Source organism: Malaclemys terrapin, chromosome 1, assembly GCF_027887155.1.
Source record: "Malaclemys terrapin pileata isolate rMalTer1 chromosome 1, rMalTer1.hap1, whole genome shotgun sequence".
Classification (NCBI taxonomy): domain Eukaryota; kingdom Metazoa; phylum Chordata; order Testudines; family Emydidae; genus Malaclemys; species Malaclemys terrapin.
In genome coordinates, this window is record NC_071505.1 from 211,211,628 (window position 1) to 211,229,827 (window position 18,200).

An 18,200-nucleotide genomic window follows, 5' to 3' on the forward strand; every position below is an offset into this window, starting at 1 on the left:
TTGCGTATCTTAGTTCGAACCCCTCCACTAGTGTAGCCCAGAATGCTCAGATTGACTTCACTGGTAGCTAGATAGGGCCCCAAATAGGCTGACCTGACCTGCCCAGTCTCCGATATTGCTGAGAATACTCATTTTGAGGCACTTTTTAAATATTACTCTGTTACAATGATATATTTGAATTTTGAAAGTGGAGACACACATTTGTCCAGGATTTTCCAATACGAAGGAGAAGCTATTTTAAAAAAAGATGAGTGAAGTTTGTCAAAGTTTATCAGATTTTTTTCTTCTAGTTTGAGGTCTTCTTCCTTCATATTATATAGGAGAGACACAGAAAAAGCATCTCACATCTCAGCTTACAGATACTGGAAAAATCTTAGTAAGAGGCAGATTAAAAAATTAGTTTTTCCTATGCACCTGCTTACAAAATTTAAGGAGTACCAGGAGCAAGAAGAAGGGAAACAGCTCTGTTGTTTAGTTCCTGTTTATTTCTTTTCTATTCCAGTCTCCCTTTGCTGAGGTACTGAACGTATGTGGGTCTGTGCTGGATGCAGCAGATTTATTGTAAAACAGTGAATGTGAGAAACAGTAGCTTCCTTCTGTGACACTGAGAGTGGGGTAGGAGTCCTGCATCACTGCATGAGAGAGTGAATGGAGTAAGGGTCAGTAGCTTCATTGTGTGAAGCAGAAAATGGGGCAGGTACAGCAGTAGCAGACTCAGAGACAGTGAATGGGATGTGTGGGGCAAGTTCATTGTATGAAGCAATAATGAGATGGCAGTAGGAAGTATGGCATATAAAGGGGCAAACTGTGTGAGGCAATGAATGGGGTGGGGTGGTAGTAGGAGGTGCATTGTGAGGCAGTGAAGGGGATGGGGTAGTAGTAGGAGGTGCAGCGCATCGCATGGAAGGGGTGGGGATGACAGTGACAGTGCAGTAAAAGGCAAGGGGGTGGGGCTGAAGTGAGAGGCAGTGAAGGAATCGGGGGTGCCAGTGAAGAGAGAGGCAGCGAAGGGGTGGGGATGGAAGTGGTGGTGCAATGAAGTAGATGGGGTGCAGTGGGTGAAGCAGTGAATGGGGTAGTTGTGTCAATAAGCGATGCAGTGTGGGAGGCCGTGTAGTGAGGTAATGAAAGGTGGGTGTGCAGTGATATGAGTGAAAGGGTGGGGATGACAGTGTCGGTGCAGTGAGGCAGTGAAGAGGGTGGGGCCGGGGGCGCAGTAAGAAGCAGTAAAGAGGGTGAGGGTGCAGTGAGAGGCAGTGAAGGGATGGGGATGACAGTGTTGGTGCAGTGGGGCCGTGAAGGGGGTGGGGGTGGCAGTGTCGGTGCAATGAGCCAGTGAAGAGGGTGGGTGTGCAGTAAAGGGGTGACTGATGGTGCAGTGAGAGGCCGTGAAGGGGTGGGGATGACAGTGTCGGTGCAATGAGCCAGTGAAGAGGGTGGGTGTGCAGTAAAGGGGTGACAGATGGTGCAGTGAGAGGCAGTGAAGGGGTGGGGATAACAGTGTCGGTGCAGTAAGGCAGTGAAGAGGGTGGGTGGCAGTAAGGCAGTGAAGAGGATGGGGGTGCAGTGAGAGGCAGTAAAGGGGTGGGGATGACAGTGTCGGTGCAGTGAGGCCATGAAGAGGGTGGGGGTGGCAGTGTCGGTGCAGTAAGGCAGTGAAGAGGATGGGGGTGCAGTGAGAGGCAGTAAAGGGGTGGGGGTGGCAGTGATGGTGCAGTGAGAGGCAGTGGAGAGGGTGGGGGTGCAGTAAAGGGGTGACAGTGTCGGTGCAGTAAGGCAGTGAAGAGGGTGGGGGTGCAGTGAGAGGCAGTAAATGGGTGGGGGTGGCAGTGTCGGTGCAGTGAGAGGCAGTGAAGAGGGTGGGGGTGCAGTAAAGGGGTGAGAGTGACGGTGCAGTGAGAGGCAGTGAAGAGGGTGGGGGGTGCAGTAAAGGGGTGAGAGTGACGGTGCAGTGAGAGGCAGTGAAGAGGGTGGGGGTGCAGTAAAGGGGTGAGAGTGACGGTGCAGTGAGAGGCAGTGAAGAGGGTGGGGGTGCAGTAAAGGGGTGAGAGTGACGGTGCAGTGAGAGGCAGTAAATGGGTGGGGGTGGCAGTGTCGGTGCAGTGAGAGGCAGTGAAGAGGGTGGGGGGTGCAGTAAAGGGGTGAGAGTGACGGTGCAGTGAGAGGCAGTGAAGAGGGTGGGGGTGCAGTAAAGGGGTGAGAGTGACGGTGCAGTGAGAGGCAGTGAAGAGGGTGGGGGTGCAGTAAAGGGGTGAGAGTGACGGTGCAGTGAGAGGCAGTGAAGAGGGTGGGGGTGCAGTAAAGGGGTGAGAGTGACGGTGCAGTGAGAGGCAGTGAAGAGGGTGGGGTGGGCAATGACGGAGCAGGAGGCGCAGGGGGGAGGGGGCTGCCACTGTCGCCCGCTGATCCCGCCCCCTCCCGCTCTCTCTCTCCCGCAGGTGGCGGCGGCGGAAGTGACGCGAGGCGCGGGGGGCCTGTCGTTGGGGGAAGATGGCGCCCGTGGCTGTGCTAGGCAGCGAAGAAGGTAAACAAGTGTGAGCGGGGGGGCGAGCCAGGGGTCCGGGGGGCGAGGCCGGGGCCGAGCCAGGGGCCGGGAGCGCTGGTGCCTGGGCAGTGCCGGCGGCGTCTCCCTCGCAGGCGCAGCGGGGAGGAGGGGCCCAGCCGCGCCCCCCACCCTCCCGCGGGCGTCACCTCAGCCCTTGTCCCGCACTTCAGCCTCCCGGGGCGCGCCGCCTCCTCCCCTGTCTTTATGTCACACCGAGACCCCCCGCTCTGCAGGCTGGGCGGGCGGAGCTGCGTCTTCAGTGCTGCTGCTGCTGAGAGGTAGGTGACGCCGCTGCCGGGACCCCCCTTCTCACCCTCCCCCGCCACCCGCCGCTGCTGGCGGCCCGAGGGATAGAGCCGCTTCCGCGCCGGTTTGCACACCCCCACCCGCCCCCGTTTTCTCTCCTCCCCCCCCCCCACCCCGTCCCTGATGGGCAAAGGCGGACACCCCGCTCGCTCAGCCGCCTTTGCCGCCCCATGCGAGGGGTGGCGGGAGGCTTGTTGCGTGTCTCCAGCAGCTGCGCAAGGGAAGGGGATCATCCGGGTGGGGGTTTCTAGTGTAACTCTGGCAGCGGGGGGATGCTCGGGGTTGTGTAACCGGCTGCTGCAGGGTACGTGCGTCTCTGGCCTGCGTGGTGGGCGCACGTCCCGCCCGGCCTCTGGTGTTTTTTTACCTCTGACCTGGCTCTTCTGCCACCTAGAAGGTGTCGCGAGAGACTAGATACCCCCTTCTAGGGCTTTCTCTTTTCTCCCACCCCTCCCCCATACCTTTTATTTCCAGAGGGAGACTGGCCTGGTGATCAGTCCTTTTTCCCGGAAAATCGTCAATGGCGAGCACAACGCGTGGGGAGGATATGAAGTGGTTAGTGCTGAGTTTGTGTTCAGGCTGAGTTTGTGTTTTTGCTTTAAATCCTTCCCTGTTTTAAAGTGAGGTTAGTGAGCGACAGGAAAAGTCATATAGACTGAACCTTTTTTTCCACGAAACACACGTGGCCAACAGCAATATACAGTATAAGCTTCCCATGCTCATCCTTCTTATGTGCATCCTCTTTTGGGGCAGTCTGTTCTAGTTAAGTTTCCATGTTCATTCAGTCCAGGCCTGTGTGCTGAAGTAAGCAACAGGGTTGCCCGCTCGTGTCAATTCTGGTGAAGGGCTTTGTGTTCCAAAAATTTGTCCATGACTGAGATCACTAATTAGCATTTAGTCTGATGCTTGCCCCTTGATGGAAGACTCCAAAGACTTTTATATCAGTAAGTAACCCATCTCCTGGCTCTGAAAACTGCTACTCTATACATTGGGGCAACTTGATATTTGCGGTTTGATTCAGGAATTGTGTTAAATACACCAGTTACATAAATTGTAGGAGTCTCCCAAAAATGTAAATGTTTTAAAAAAAAAAAAGTCTGCTCAGTAATCAGTGAGGGAGTACAAATTGTATTAGTTTATATCATGTGACTTGTAGGATTAGCAAATATTATCAAAACATGTAAAGAAATACCAGAGTAGTTTATTGGAAATATAAAACTACTATAGTATGAAGAAAAAACTATGTACAAAGTTTGCATTAAATTAAGATGGAATGAATGTCCTTTATTTTGTTCTGCACTTTGTAAAGTGAGTTTTCAGTAGTATTCAGAATTTTGTGGTTTTTATTATAATGCTACATTTCCATATGTTAACAATTCAGACCCTTACGTTTGTCAGTATAAACTGATCAATTTAGATGTTCAGGGCTACTAGGTATCAGAGGTTTGTCTTGCTACTTTATTAATGTTAGATCAAATTTCATAGTTAAATGTTGCAATTTTAATAATTTGTTGTTAATAATGACAACTTCACATTGAAAGGATCACTTTTTGACTATCACTAATGTACTGTTAGATCTGATTGTGATGTTCATTGCCTGGCTTGGCGAATTTGCAAACACTAAATAAATAAATTGCTGGACAGTTTTATGCCATGTCCAATACCTAAATTATTTAAAGGAATGCACATACCATTGGCTGTAATATACAACGTGTTATTTAGGATGAAATCCTGTCCCCATTGAAATCAATGGCAAAACTCCTATTGACTTCAGTTGGATCAGTATTTCACTGTTGGAGATTAATAACATGGTCATTTCAAGTTAAAATTTCATATCTGCCAAGCTCTTGTAATACAAGTTAATGAGACAGAAGCTCTGGGTGATCAAGGTGCAGAGTTCGGGGAAGTTCTGACTGGACTGGTAACTACAGCTGATTGTTTGGCCCATAGCTACAGCTGTGTTTTGGTTGTGATAGAAATGGTTCATTCTTTTTATTATAATCTTAAAGTATGGGTTGAAAGGCCAATCTATTGCAGCAAATGTTAATGCACTGTGAATCATGTTATAAGATGGGAGGGCATATGCTTTCTCTTACCCGAAGTCCAGACTTATTAGAACCATATTATCAAACAGTATTGCAGTTCTGATTTTTTTGGGACTATAACATGGTTTAGTTTCAGCTGTGCAGGCAAGACCAAACTGGGTTATAATATGAAACTCCAAGTATTTCAATGTGTAAAATTTTTTAAAATGTTTAAGTTGCTTGTCTTTTGAAAACTTTACCCCTAGGAATGTAGCATTTTGTGTCCATTGCAACCAACGTTATTTTTAAACAACTTTTTTCCCCCCAGTTCTTACAGTTGTTCAGATAATATCAAAGACTATTCCCTCCCTCAGCAGGGTTCTAGTATAGTAGTTTTATGATACATAACCATGTTGGACACAATCCATGTTAAGTTTATGTAATGAGTTTTGGAAGTACTTCAGACATAAGCCTAATGGTCCCATGTGCAGTTGGGCAATTATCTGAACATTTTCCACCGTTACTAACTTTAATTCGGCTGAATCTGTGTTATAAGATGGGGGTAAAATTTTCAAAAGCACCTAAGTCCCATTTTCAAAAGTGACTTAGGCATTTAGGAGCATTAGTCTCACTGGCTTTTAGTGAGATCTAGGCTCCTAAATACTTAAGTTGCTTTTAAAAATGGGATTGTAGGCTCCTAAGTCACTTAGGCACATTTGAAAATTTTACACATGGTCAATGTGTATTTTGCCAAAATCTATTAGAGAACCCTATTGCGTGCAGGCTGAACTGTCCCTGAAATGTAAATTAATTTTCACAGGTTCTTAGGCTGTGTATATGCAACATTTTAATTCAATTTTCCTGCCACTGTAAATAGTGCAGTTCTTCAGTTGTGTAGCAATGAAGAGCACTAGTGTAGACCAGTTACCGTCTTTTTCCTACTATGTCACTCCAGCTATTGCTGCCACCAGTGAGAAATTTTGAAGAAAAATTGTAGTGTAGACAATGCTTTATAGTGACAAATACACCAATGATAAAATACAGATCAATTCTTAATTTTTATGTACTTGTAATTGGATTTTTAATGTTTATTAGTTTACAGCAGACGCAAGCTTCCTTTTCAAAGATGTATGTAATTGTGAATGCCTAATTTGCACATACAAATATAACTGTACACATCCTATTTTCACATACATTTGTATACATCTGACCACTCACTCAAGGAAATACTGCATTTGTGCTGACAAATTAGGCAAATGCATTGATTTTTGAAAACTGGGCCCAAGTCTTAAGTCCAAAAGCAGGTTTCAGAGTGGTAGCCATGTTAGTCTTTATCAGCAAAAACAACGAGGCAACCTTGTGGAACCTTAGAGACTAACAGTTTTATTTGGCCATAAGCTTTCGTGGGCTAGAACCCACGTCATCAGATGAATGAAGTGAAAAATGCAGGAGCAGGTATAAATACATAAAGCAACTCCATCCTTTCATATATTTATACCTGCTCCTGTATTTTTCACTTCATTCATTAGATGACATGGGTTCTAGCCCACGAAAGCTTATACCCAAATAAATTTGTTAGTCCAAAAGCAGTTTCACTGTGTGTATATCATAAAGTATATTTAAATTTTACTAGATGGCTTTTGATGGAAGGTGGAGAAATATAGAACAGACTCTAAATCTGTTGTACCACTCAGTTTTCCAACAAATATGGTTAACAGTATGACTAGTAAAATATCTTTCTGTGTAGTGGTTTTGGGCATAATGTTATAATAAAAGGGAGTTTTGGTGTTAATCATATTCAAGTGTTCAAATTGATGCTTTTTCAGAATTTGTTAGCGGTAGAAAGAAGAAACATTCCCTCTTAATTTATAAACTGGAAATTTACTAGTTCTTCCTTAGCCTCACTCAACTGAACTGTTATAAAATACATAAGTAAGGGGAAAGCAAATCTGCCCTTCAACTGAAGCGTTACAATCCTACACTGGCCATTGTTAGCACCTTTCTAAAACAAGAAATTTCCCTGGAAAATACATTCAGGATTACAAATTTTTAAAAAACATGAACCTTTATTATTGTAAACTGACTTCTAGGAAAAAATACTTTGGTTTTTGAAGGATTTGAAGACAAAACAAATTGTAGGCCAAATTCATCCTTGGTTGAACTCCCTTGTCAGTAGACTCTATGGAATTAATCTCCATTTCTTCTTTCACTTGTGACTATGAGCTCCAGAGTCATTGGGATGAAGGGAAATTGTCTACAATCAGCAGCAAAATAATTTAAAATCTGGAGCAATGCCTTCAGTGCTTGACTTCTCATCTATATTCTACAGCTGTGATAGGTGTACCAAGAAAGACAATGCTTTTCCAGTCACAGTGAACTAGTCCATGTATTGAATAATGTGCAAAAGGAGAAAAATGTCTGAAAACCTAATAAGGTGAAGGGTTTTTCCCTTTTGATTTTCTTACTTCCTGTGCTACATTTAGAGGTCAGTTGCTGTGATAGCACAGACCCCTCTTTGATGGGGGAATTGAAAATTGCACCTTTGTAAATAACTGGGAAAGGGAAGAAATTACTTCAGAAAAGAGGATTAATTATTTGATGTGATAAAATGATATTGGAATATATTAGACTACATATTGCCTTTAGACAGAAGCACACTAGTTTCATGGGGGGGAAAAGAAAGCTCCCCGCTACCTATTCACATTACAGAGCAATTTGTTTAGGTGGAGGAAATGTGAAATCTAAGTTTTTGCATTTTTATTGAAAATGTGAAAAAGATCATTTTGTCATTGTCTTCTGAGAAATTGGCTGTAGCACTTTAATAGCATATAGAATTATATATAAGTTTGCAAGTATGTGTGTGGGAGGAATGGAAAAATTATTTTGAAAAATACTTGCATCTGGAATTTTTATATCACTTTGTTATAATTAAACTACCATATATACTCATTCATTAGCCCGTTCGTTTATAAGCCAACCCCCCCAAGATGGTTAGGTAAAAATAGCAAAAAATTGTATGACCCTTTCATAAACTGACCCTATATTTCAGGGGTTGGCAAACTTTGGCTCCCGACCGTCCGGGTAAGCCGCTGGTGGGTCGGGACGTTTTGTTTACCTGGAGCATCTGCAGGCATGGAGCCCCTCAGAGGCAGCTCCCATTGGCTGGGAATGGCGAACCGCGGCCACAGGGAGCTGAGGGGCTCCATGCCTGCAAACGCTCCAGGTAAACAAAATGACAATGTATTAGATATTCAATTCAGTGATTCCATAGAGTTTAAAATCATCAAATTTTGGTGTAGACCCATTTATAAGCTGCCCCCCGCTTTTTGATGCGTCACCTTTTTACCAAAAATATTCGGTTTATGAACAAATATATACGGTATATTATTGCTCTTTGCTTTAGATTGAGACTATCAGCAATATAAATGAAATTTTTAGCAATTTCACTGTCTTTGAATTGTCCCTGACTCCACCCATTAGTCCACCCCATGTTTATTGCTATTTATAAGTTAGTGGTACAGAGAATTTTTTTTGTAGGTCTTGTGCTAAAAAAATAGGTCTCTAGATACCTATTCAAATGTGACAGGTTTCAGAGTGGTAGCTCTGTTAGTCTGTATCAGCAAAAAGAACGAGGAGTACTTGTGGCACCTTAGAGACTAACACAGTTATTTGGGCATAAGCTTTCGTGGGCTAAAACCCCCTTCATCGGATGCATGTAGTGGAAAATACAGTAGGAAGATACATATACACAGAGAACATGAAAAAATGGGTGTTGCCATAACAATTCTAACGAGACTAATCAATGAAGGTGGGCTATTATCAGAAGGAGAAAAAAAAATTTTGTAGTGATAATCAGGATGGCCCATTGCAAATAGTTGACAAGAAGGTGTGAGTAACAGTAGGGGGAAAATTAGCATGGGGAAATAGTTTTTACTTTGTGTAATGATCCATCACTCCCAGTCTTTATTCAAGCCTAATTTAATGATGTCCAGTTTGCAAATCAATTCCAGTTCTGCAGTTTCTCGTTGGAGTCTGTTTTTTGAGGTTTTTTGTTGTTGAAGAATTGCGACTGTTAGGTCTGTAATTGAGTGACCAGGGTGGTTGAAGTGTTCTCCAACTAGTTTTTGAATGTTCTAATTCTTGATGTCTGATTTGTGTCCATTTATTCTTTTGCATAGAGACTGTCTGGTTTGGCAGAGGAGCATTGCTGGCACATGATGGCATATATCACATTGGAAGATGTGCAGGTGAACGAGCCTCTAATGGTGTGGCTGATGTGATTAGGTCCTATGATGGTGTCCCTTGAATAGATATGTGGACAGAGTTGACAACAGGCTTTGTTGCAAGGATAGGTTCCTGGGTTAGTGTTTTTTGTTGTGTGGTGTGTGTATGGTTGCTGGTGAGTATTTGCTTCAGGTTGGGGGGCTGTCTGTAAGCGAGGACAGGTCTGTCTCCCAAGATCTGTGAGAGTGAGGGATCGTCCTTCAGGATAGATTGTAGATCCTTGATGATGTGCTGGAGAGGTTTTAGTTGGGGGCTAGGCTAGTGGCGTTCTGTTACTTTCTTTGTCCTGGAGTAGGTGACTTCTGGGTATTCTTCTGGCTCTGTCAATCTGTTTCTTCACTTCAGCAGATGGGTATTGTAGTTTTAAGAATGCTTGATAGAGATCTCGTAGATGTTTGTCTCTGTCAGAAGGATCGGAGCAAATGCGGTTGTATCTTAGAGCTTGGCTGTAGACAATGGATCATGTGATGTGGTCTGGATGAAAGATGGAGGCATGTAGGTAAGTATAGCAATCAGTAGGATTCCGGTATAGGGTGGTGGTTATGTGGCCATTGCTTATTATCACTGTAGTGTCCATGAAGTGGACCTCTTTGTGTGGACTGATCCAGGCTGAGGTTGAGGGTGGGATGGAAATTGTTGAAATCATGGTGGAATTCCGCAAGGGCTTCTTTTCCATGGGTCCAGATGATGAAGATGTCATCAATGTAGCACAAGTAGAGTAGGGGCGTTAGGGGACAAGAGCTGAGGGAGTGTTGTTCTAAGTCAGCCATAAAAATGTTGGTATACTTTGGGGCCATGCGGGTACTCATAGCAGTGCTGCTGACTTGTGTCTTTATGTGGCAAGAGATGTATTTAATAGGGTAGAAGATGTATAGCTTTCGTTTTTTTTTCTTTCCACTCTCTCAGTACAAATTGTGTGAGACTAGAGGGGCTCTGAGGATTCTTTACATTGTGTTAAGATGGAGGAGTCTCCTTCAATATCTTTTCTCCCACATTTCTTAAAAATCTGGTTACAAACTTGACAAGTGAGTTTAATAGTATCTGACACGCAGAAGGCAAAGTATTTTGGGATAGGTAAATGAAGATTTACTAAAAATAATCCTTCATCTGTCTTTGTTAAATGCTCTACTTTTTTTTCTTTTAAAAGCAGCACTCATAATGTTAAACTCTTTTTGAAACGTTAGTGTTTGGCAGCTTGCATTAACATTATTGAGTCTTAGGCTAGAAATGGAAATGAACCCTCTAATTTTCACAGGATGGCAGATGTTTTGGAGACCCAAAGATGTCAGTGGAATTTTAGCAATTACTCTTTGAAGACAGGGTTATTTTTTAATGTATTGTGAGGATGTTTTCCACCTCACCTTCAGCCATCCTATTCTTCAAATAGAGTAAATTCAGAATTTTAAGGGGGGGTACTTTATTTCCAAGTGCTTTCAGTTACTTAACTATTTAACAGTCACAGTGGGATGGATGGATGAAAATCTTGAATGTAATCACTATGCTAAAATGTAAGGAGCATGTTTCCCTCTTTTCTTCTCTGAATCTCTCTGTCTAAAGAGCAGCAGTGCAAATCAGCAAATGCTCCTTTGAACGTGGTGCATTTTTTGTCCCTCCTCTTTCTGCCAATCTCTTCCTGTGCATTTTCACCCTTCTTGTTTAATTGTCTTCCAACTTTCTTTAGAGCATTATGAAGCAGTCTTTCAAGGCACCCTGTTGTTACCCATTTCTTTCCTTTTCTAACTCCAGAGACCCTACATCATGATACCTATATATTAAACCATGGAGGGTGAGCCTGATGCAGCCGTAGAGCCTACTAGGGGGTGAGGGCTCTGGTTGGAGGTGTGGGCTCTGGGATGGGGCTGGGGATGAGAGGTTTGGGATGCAGGAGGGTGCTCCGTGCTGGGATCGAGGGGTTTGGAGAGCGGGAAGGGGATCAGGGTTGGGGCAGACGGTTGGGGCGTGGGGAGAGGCTCAGGAGTGCAGGCTCCAAGCAACGCTTACCTCAAGTGGCTCCCGGAAGCAGTGGCGTCCCTTCTCTGGCTCCTACGCATGGAGCGGCCTCTGACCATGCTAGAGCGCTGAAGCGGGGCCGAGTGACATGGTGCAACCCACGACTCGACACCCTGAAGCGGGGCAAGCCGCAGATCCTGCTCCCCAGCGGGAGCTCGCGGGCCGACTGAAAACGGTTAGGCTTGCGGGATGTAGTTTGCCTGCCCCAGATTAGGTTGTTACCAGACAAATATGTGCTGCCATTGACCATCCAGTGGAACTTTCCTTAATTTTTGCTAGGCAAATCCTTTTCCCTCATTGGGAAGAGGACTTCTGTTGTTTCTATTTTCTACTCCTTTTCTTTTGAGGTGTTGGTGATGCTGGGGGTGAGGAGCTTGGGGCATGGTTCTTTCTCCCCCCTTCCCACGCCCAATAGTGCTCATTCTCAAGTGCTTGTCATAGTAGTTTTCCTTAGTAGGAGCAGCAGAGGAGGGAAAATAACATGACTTCAGTTGTTTTCATTCTGCTGGTAGGGACATGCTGTATGCAGGAGCGGCAGAGGTATGATGTCTCACAGTTATAGGTGTTGGGGTGACGATGGACAGTTTCTCTTCTCTCTCTAGATTGACCCTGAATGTAGCCTGTCCCCAACATGAATGTGGAAGGAAACTTACTGAAATAATTGCTATTTTCACTCTGCTGCTGCTACTCCTGTTTATGGAAATTTTAGTAGGGTTCAGGGATTAACCTGTACTTCATGTAGAGCACACTTCTGTGTCAGTACTGCTGTGCCTGAAGATTGCCAGCAGGATCCAACAATGTGGGAATGGCACTAATGTTTTTGGACAGGGCTGTAAATGCCCACTCATCATTTGAACTTGAGGTAGGCTGCATTTTTTTTCCTTTCTGTGCTATCAGTTAAGGAATGAGGAGAATGAGCTGCATACAGAATCCCCTCTAGTAATTTTCAGTTAAAATGATAGTTGTCAAGATGTGAGGCTTAGAGTGGGGACAACATTATGACTAGAGCCCTATCAGATTACAATCCATTTGGTAAATTTCACAAAGAAAGGATTTAAAAAATCTTAAATTTCCCGGTGGTGTAACTGAGGGGGTCCTGACCCAAAAGACGGTATATGGGGTGGGGGGAAAGAGGGGGCTATCACAAGGCTAATGTAGCGGGATTGCAGTATTGTCACTCTTACTTCTGCACTGACCTCAGAGCTGGGTGGCCAGTACATGGCGGCTGCTGGCCGGACGCCCAGCTGTGAAGGCGGCATTACCACCACCAGCAGCAGAGAAGGAAAGGTGGGAATACTGCAACCCCCTAAAATAGTCAGATTTCACAGGGGAGACCAGATTTCATGGTCCATGATGCATTTTTCATGGCCACGAATTTAGTAGGGCCCTAATTATGACCACTGTCTTAAACCTGTGACACTTGGCATACCAGGTATGAGCCATTTTTGTGTCTTCATAATATTTAAATATAATCAGTTTGGTAATTTTTAAGTTTTATAGAAATGATTTTCGAAAATTAGTGGTTTCTTAAATTTATCACCACTGTAATATATTTAAGTTTTAAATACTTTGTGCCAACAACCCATTTAGTTTTTAAATTAAATACAGAAAACTAATTTAATGTAATGACTGTTGCAGGAAATTCAGAGTTAAAGGCAATTTTATTAAATTAATATAAAAACATTCACACCTCAAAGTTAATGGCTTGGCTTAAACTGGAAAAAGCCAGAAATTTCAGTGTTAAGGCTGAAACGCTTACCCATTTAAGTAAATCCTAGATATTGAATAAGGTCTCTTTTTTTTTTTTTTTTCCTGATTAGGTGTCTTCCCAAATCCATATAAGGTGGTGTCCCATCATACTCTTATTTTTCAATTTCCTACTCTCATGTATATTTTGCCATTAAATAGTTAGCACATATGTAATGCCTTCCATCTGAGAAGCACCAAGTGCTTAATATGCAGTTGAACCTTAACAACCCCCCAACACGTACGGAAGTATTTGCTCAACTGTGCTTCTGATGGCCTTAATATTTTGCACTCCCATGTATATTTTGCACTTCATCAGACTTGTTATCTAGTTAGGCCTCACAAATAGCACTATGATGTAGATAAAAAATAATTATCACCATTTTACAGTGGGGGAAGATATAGACTAAGTCACTTGATCAAAATGCTTTGTTTCCATGAACAACCTACTAGAGAGAATTGAAATACTTTCACCTTCTACTATAACAAGCTTTTAAAAATTATTGCTTTATAAAGGCCTTTTGAGTCTTATTTTTTTTTTTAAGATAAAGAAGTTTCTCTTCCTTTCAGATGCCTTTAATATCTTAAGTGTTTGTTTTGTGCTCTCCAGTTATATGTTCTTATGGGGATCACTATGGAAAGAAACATGCAATGTGACTAGCTTTTGGAGGCATTACATAATTATCTGACCATAGAGTGATATAAAATCAATAGAATATATATAGTATTATCTCATTTGCACATTAATCTGCTTTTAGCACCAGAAATTTGAAATAAATGTATCATCTTACACTTGATATCTAGAAACTTGTTCTAGCTGCATTTTTGTTGGTTAAATTGATTTTCAAGGCTGTAAAACAAAACAAGTGATTTAAAACGGGATGTTTTCTGCAAAGGGTGGCCCACCGAAGGGTTTTTTTTGTAGATAATTTATTTTCATTAACATTTAACAAATTGATATTAATGTTAAGGTTCATCTGGTCTGGAAAAGCTTGTATTCTGTAAACTCTTAGAAATAATACTTTCTGCTTTGATTCCTTTTTTTTCAGGTGATTCATGGCAGGGGACGTGGAAGGGTTTAGCTCCGCCATCCATGATACCAGTGTCTCTGCTGGGTTCAGAGCACTGTATGAGGAGGGATTGCTTCTTGACGTCACTCTTGTCATTGAAGACCACCAGTTTCAGGCCCATAAAGCCCTGCTTGCCACCCAGAGTGATTACTTCAGGATTATGTTCACAGCCGACATGAGGGAACGAGATCAAGATAAAATCCATTTGAAAGGTCTGACTGCCACAGGCTTCAGTCACGTCCTCCAATTCATGTACTACGGAAACATTGAACTGAGCATGAACACTGTTCATGAGATTCTGCAGGCTGCCATGTATGTTCAGCTTATAGAGGTGGTGAAGTTCTGCTGCTCTTTTCTTTTAGCAAAAATCTGCTTAGAAAACTGTGCAGAAATTATGAGACTATTAGATGATTTTGGTGTAAACATCGATGGAGTCAGGGAAAAGTTGGACTCTTTTCTTCTAGAAAATTTTGTGCCACTCATGTCCAGACCTGACTTCTTGTCCTATCTGAGCTTTGAAAAGCTTATGTCTTATTTGGATAATGATCATCTGAGCAGGTTTCCAGAGATAGAGCTGTACGAGGCTGTTCAGGCTTGGCTGCGGCATGATAGAAGACGCTGGAGACATACCGACACCATCATTCAGAACATCAGGTTTTGTTTGATGACACCATCCAGTGTTTTTGAGAAGGTTGGTGCATTTGAAAGCAATAGGCAGGATTCATCATTTAGCTAGGGCAGCATGCCGTTAAATAGGTAAGATTCCCAAACCTGTTAGGAGGGGGAAAAAAAGACAGAGCATTGATATATATATATATTTTTTTTCTCTGGCAAATAACATATATAGAGGATCTAATATCTGAAAGTAATGTCTTCTACTTTTAGAAAATAGCATGTTTTATAACTGGAGAACTTGTAGGTTTATCGTGTTTGTTTGTAAATGATTTCTTATAATGAGGACATTTTAAGTAAGTTCATCCATATGAAGTTCAGTTTATTTCAGTCATTCTTATTGCTGTCCACATCTTGATATATTTTTTTTTTTTAAAAAGTCTTGGGAGGCCCAAAGTGGATAGGACCTAGTGTGTATATGCTTGATCATAATGTGGTTTGTTTATAAGCCGACACCCCCCCCAAGATGGATAAGTAAAAATGGAAAAATTTTATGACCCGTTCATAAGCTGACCCTATAATTCAGGGGTCAGCAAACTTTGGCTCCCAGGCCATCAGGATAAGCTGTTGGTGGGCCAAGATGGTTTGTTTATCTCGAGCGTCCGAAGGCACCGGGGTAAACCTAAATAAACAAAGTGTCCCAGTGCGCCAGCTTCTTACCCTGACGGGCCGGGACAGCAACTGGCGGGGAAATTTTTTGGGGGGGAGAAGTTGGAGGTCAGGGGAGTAACCCCTGTGACCACCCCCCACGTGACCCTAGCCCGGGACCCCCACGCTCTCCCCATCCCATCCCTTTCCACCTTATCTGGGGAGGGCCAGGGGAGGATGTCTCTGGCCTGGCTGGAGCTGCTCTGGCAGGCTGGGCCGCGCAGATGCAGCCTGCTCCGGCAGGCCAGACTGGGCGGTGCGGCCGCAGCATGTTCCAGCGGACTGGGCCGGGTGGCACGGCCACAGCTGCTCTGGGGGGCAGGGCCGAGCGGCACGGCTGCAGCGTGCCAGCCCCGGAGCTGCAGCTGCTTCCTAGGCTGTGGGGAGAGCAGTGTGGCCAGAAGCGGAGAGACTCTGGCCCCGCCTCTTCCCTTCTGTCTTTGCTGGCTGTGCTGCCTCTCCTTGCTCCCTCTGTTGGGGGGAGGGGCCATGTCCCACCTCTCCCTCTCTATACCCGTTCAGAAGCCGACCCCCTTCTCTGGTGCTTCCCTTTTTTTACTAAAAGAATTCGGCTTATGAGTGAGTATATACGGTATTTTATTGTAATTGGGCATCAGCATAATCAAAATCAATTCTCACTGACTTTTAGTTTTAGATAGATATTGTGTACATGTTTTTTAAAAATCTACACTTTAATTGAGGTCACTAGATACTTTGGTGATGGGTGCTATAAATGAATGTTATAAAAGAAGAAAACTGTATACCTATTACTCAACATTTGGTTTATGTTAAAATAGTAAGGTGAAATTTTCAGAAGTTCCTAAGTCTCATTGAAAGGCAATGGTATTTAGGCTCCAAAGTCACTAAGGCACTTCTTGTAGGAGAATATCTTTGAGATTGTATGCATGCATGCATGCAAATGTCTGATCCTCCTCTTTTGTATAACTCCACAAACTTCAATGGAGCTGGAGAGATTGACAGTAGATCTGGACTAGCATAACTTCAAAAAAAAATTCATTTACTGAGAGAATTTTAAAAAGCCATTGCTTTGATTGGGCAGAAAAAATACTTAGAGAGCTCCTATTTCAACAATTAACTGATATTCTTGGGCTCTTATTCTCCTCTTGGTTACGCAAGTGCAATTTTAATGTAGTGAGTAGAATTTGATCTATAGAGTGATATCTGTTCCTGCTGCCACTTTGCTCTGTTGATTTTTATTTCACTATAAACACAGTTATGCATGCTCAGGAAATAAAATTTTGGGTAAACAAGCAGCAAGGAGCAACTTCTTCCAAATTCAGTCACCACTTATCAGCCTAAAGGGTCCAGTACAGAATAAACACTGTTCTTACAGCCAGATTTTAATTTCAAAATACTTATTATTCTACTCCATAACAGTAAAAAATATTTTTCTTAATCTATACTTTTTATGCAGTTAAAGTCAATATTCTTTTGTATTGCTGTATAAAAATGTATATACAGAATGGGTCTTCATTAATATTGAAACTTTTGTTGTCTGCACAAAGTGTGTACAGTTCTGAAAACAAACTTTGAAATAACAAGTTGGTGTTCCTTTCCATATTGGATTTGTTCAATTTACAAATAAAATGTAGATTTTTTTTTTTTTTTAACCTGCAATTTAAAACTAACACTTGCAGTGGGTTTTTTGTCTTGTGCATCAGCACCTGTAGTAAATATTCAGAAATCGGGAGTAAGAGTCCTGATCCTGCAAAGACTTACACACACGCTTAATTTTGCACGCTACATGTAGTCCCATTGACATTTGCTAACAATTTTGTTGTTTGTCTATAAATTACTTATAGTTCCTTGGATCCCAAAAGTGCTTCACTGATCAAATCAGATATCCTATATAGCCTCAAAGATCAGAAGAGGATCCGTCAATTGCCAAATAAATAGTGTAAAAAACATTTCAAGCTTCTGAAAGAGCAAGTATTTATCAATAATAGAAAATTACCCCCCAAAAAAGCATCTCAGTGTAGCCAAGGGACACAAGTTAGTGAAAGCACAGGTATGCAAAACAAGAATCCTTTAATTAAGCTAATGTGAGGGTTTTTGTTCTTCACCATGACATGAATTTTGTACGGTCTGTCATAACTTTGAGTTTCGTTGTTTTTGCCAAATTCTCCTTGGATTAATATATTTAAATGTGGTGTTTTGGGGTGGTTTTTTTTTGGGGGGGGGGGGGGTATGTAATTTGCTTTGTAGTTCAGCTTTGGTATTGGCATCTGGTAAATACAGTATTTATCCAGTAGACCTGTTCTGAGTTAGGCTATCTCACTTAAGTAGTTCCAAAATTTTAGTGGAGGTACATGGGTGAACAGAGGTTTGCAGGATTTGGCCCTTTCTGTGTAAAAATGTATATTTAAGCACTAATACCTAAATTTATCAGAATTTTTTTTTTATGTATAAGAAGCAGCTAATTACATTAGAGATGTTTGCTACATTTTCATTTTGTTTTCTTCTGAACGGATTGTAATAATTGTGTAGTTTACTTACTTTACATTAAAAAGCAACAGAGAGTCCTGTGGCACCTTTAAGACTAACAGATGTATTGGAGCATAAGCTTTCGTGGGTGAATGCCCACTTCGTCGGATGCATGTGCCTATACTAACCTGTAGGCATATATAGAATAAATATAACTTAAATACAGTTTTTTAAAAATGACTTAAATGTTGCATTAGATTAAAGAGACAAGGTGGGTGAGGTAATACCTTTTATTGGACCAAATGACAAGTTTTGGATTTTACCCAGAGCTCTTCATCAGGTCTGGGAAACAGAGCGTGGCAGCTAAATACAAGGTGGAACAGATTGTTTAGCATAAGGAGTTAACAGATTATAAAAGACAATTCAAGGTGAAGTGGGCAGTTAACACAT

General features: G+C 42.6%; 1 protein-coding gene across 6 annotated transcripts in view; it reads left to right on the top strand.

The window, feature by feature from the left end:
• The first annotated feature begins 2,449 nt into the window (after nt 1-2,449).
• The window catches only part of KLHL15 (kelch like family member 15), a 40,858-nt gene continuing 25,107 nt past the window's right edge, over nt 2,450-18,200 (top strand). The window contains exons 1-4 of one of the 6 annotated variants that reach the window (XM_054005972.1): nt 2,495-2,524; nt 3,326-3,406; nt 9,054-9,122; nt 13,965-14,676. In XM_054005972.1, the coding sequence (XP_053861947.1) occupies nt 13,972-14,676 (705 nt within the window). In that variant the 5' untranslated portion in view covers nt 2,495-2,524; nt 3,326-3,406; nt 9,054-9,122; nt 13,965-13,971. Of the gene's footprint in view, nt 2,525-2,600; nt 2,824-3,325; nt 3,407-9,053; nt 9,123-13,964; nt 14,677-18,200 lie in introns of those variants that run through there. The other 5 variants (XM_054005963.1, XM_054005980.1, XM_054005986.1 and 2 more) reach the window with 5 other exon arrangements.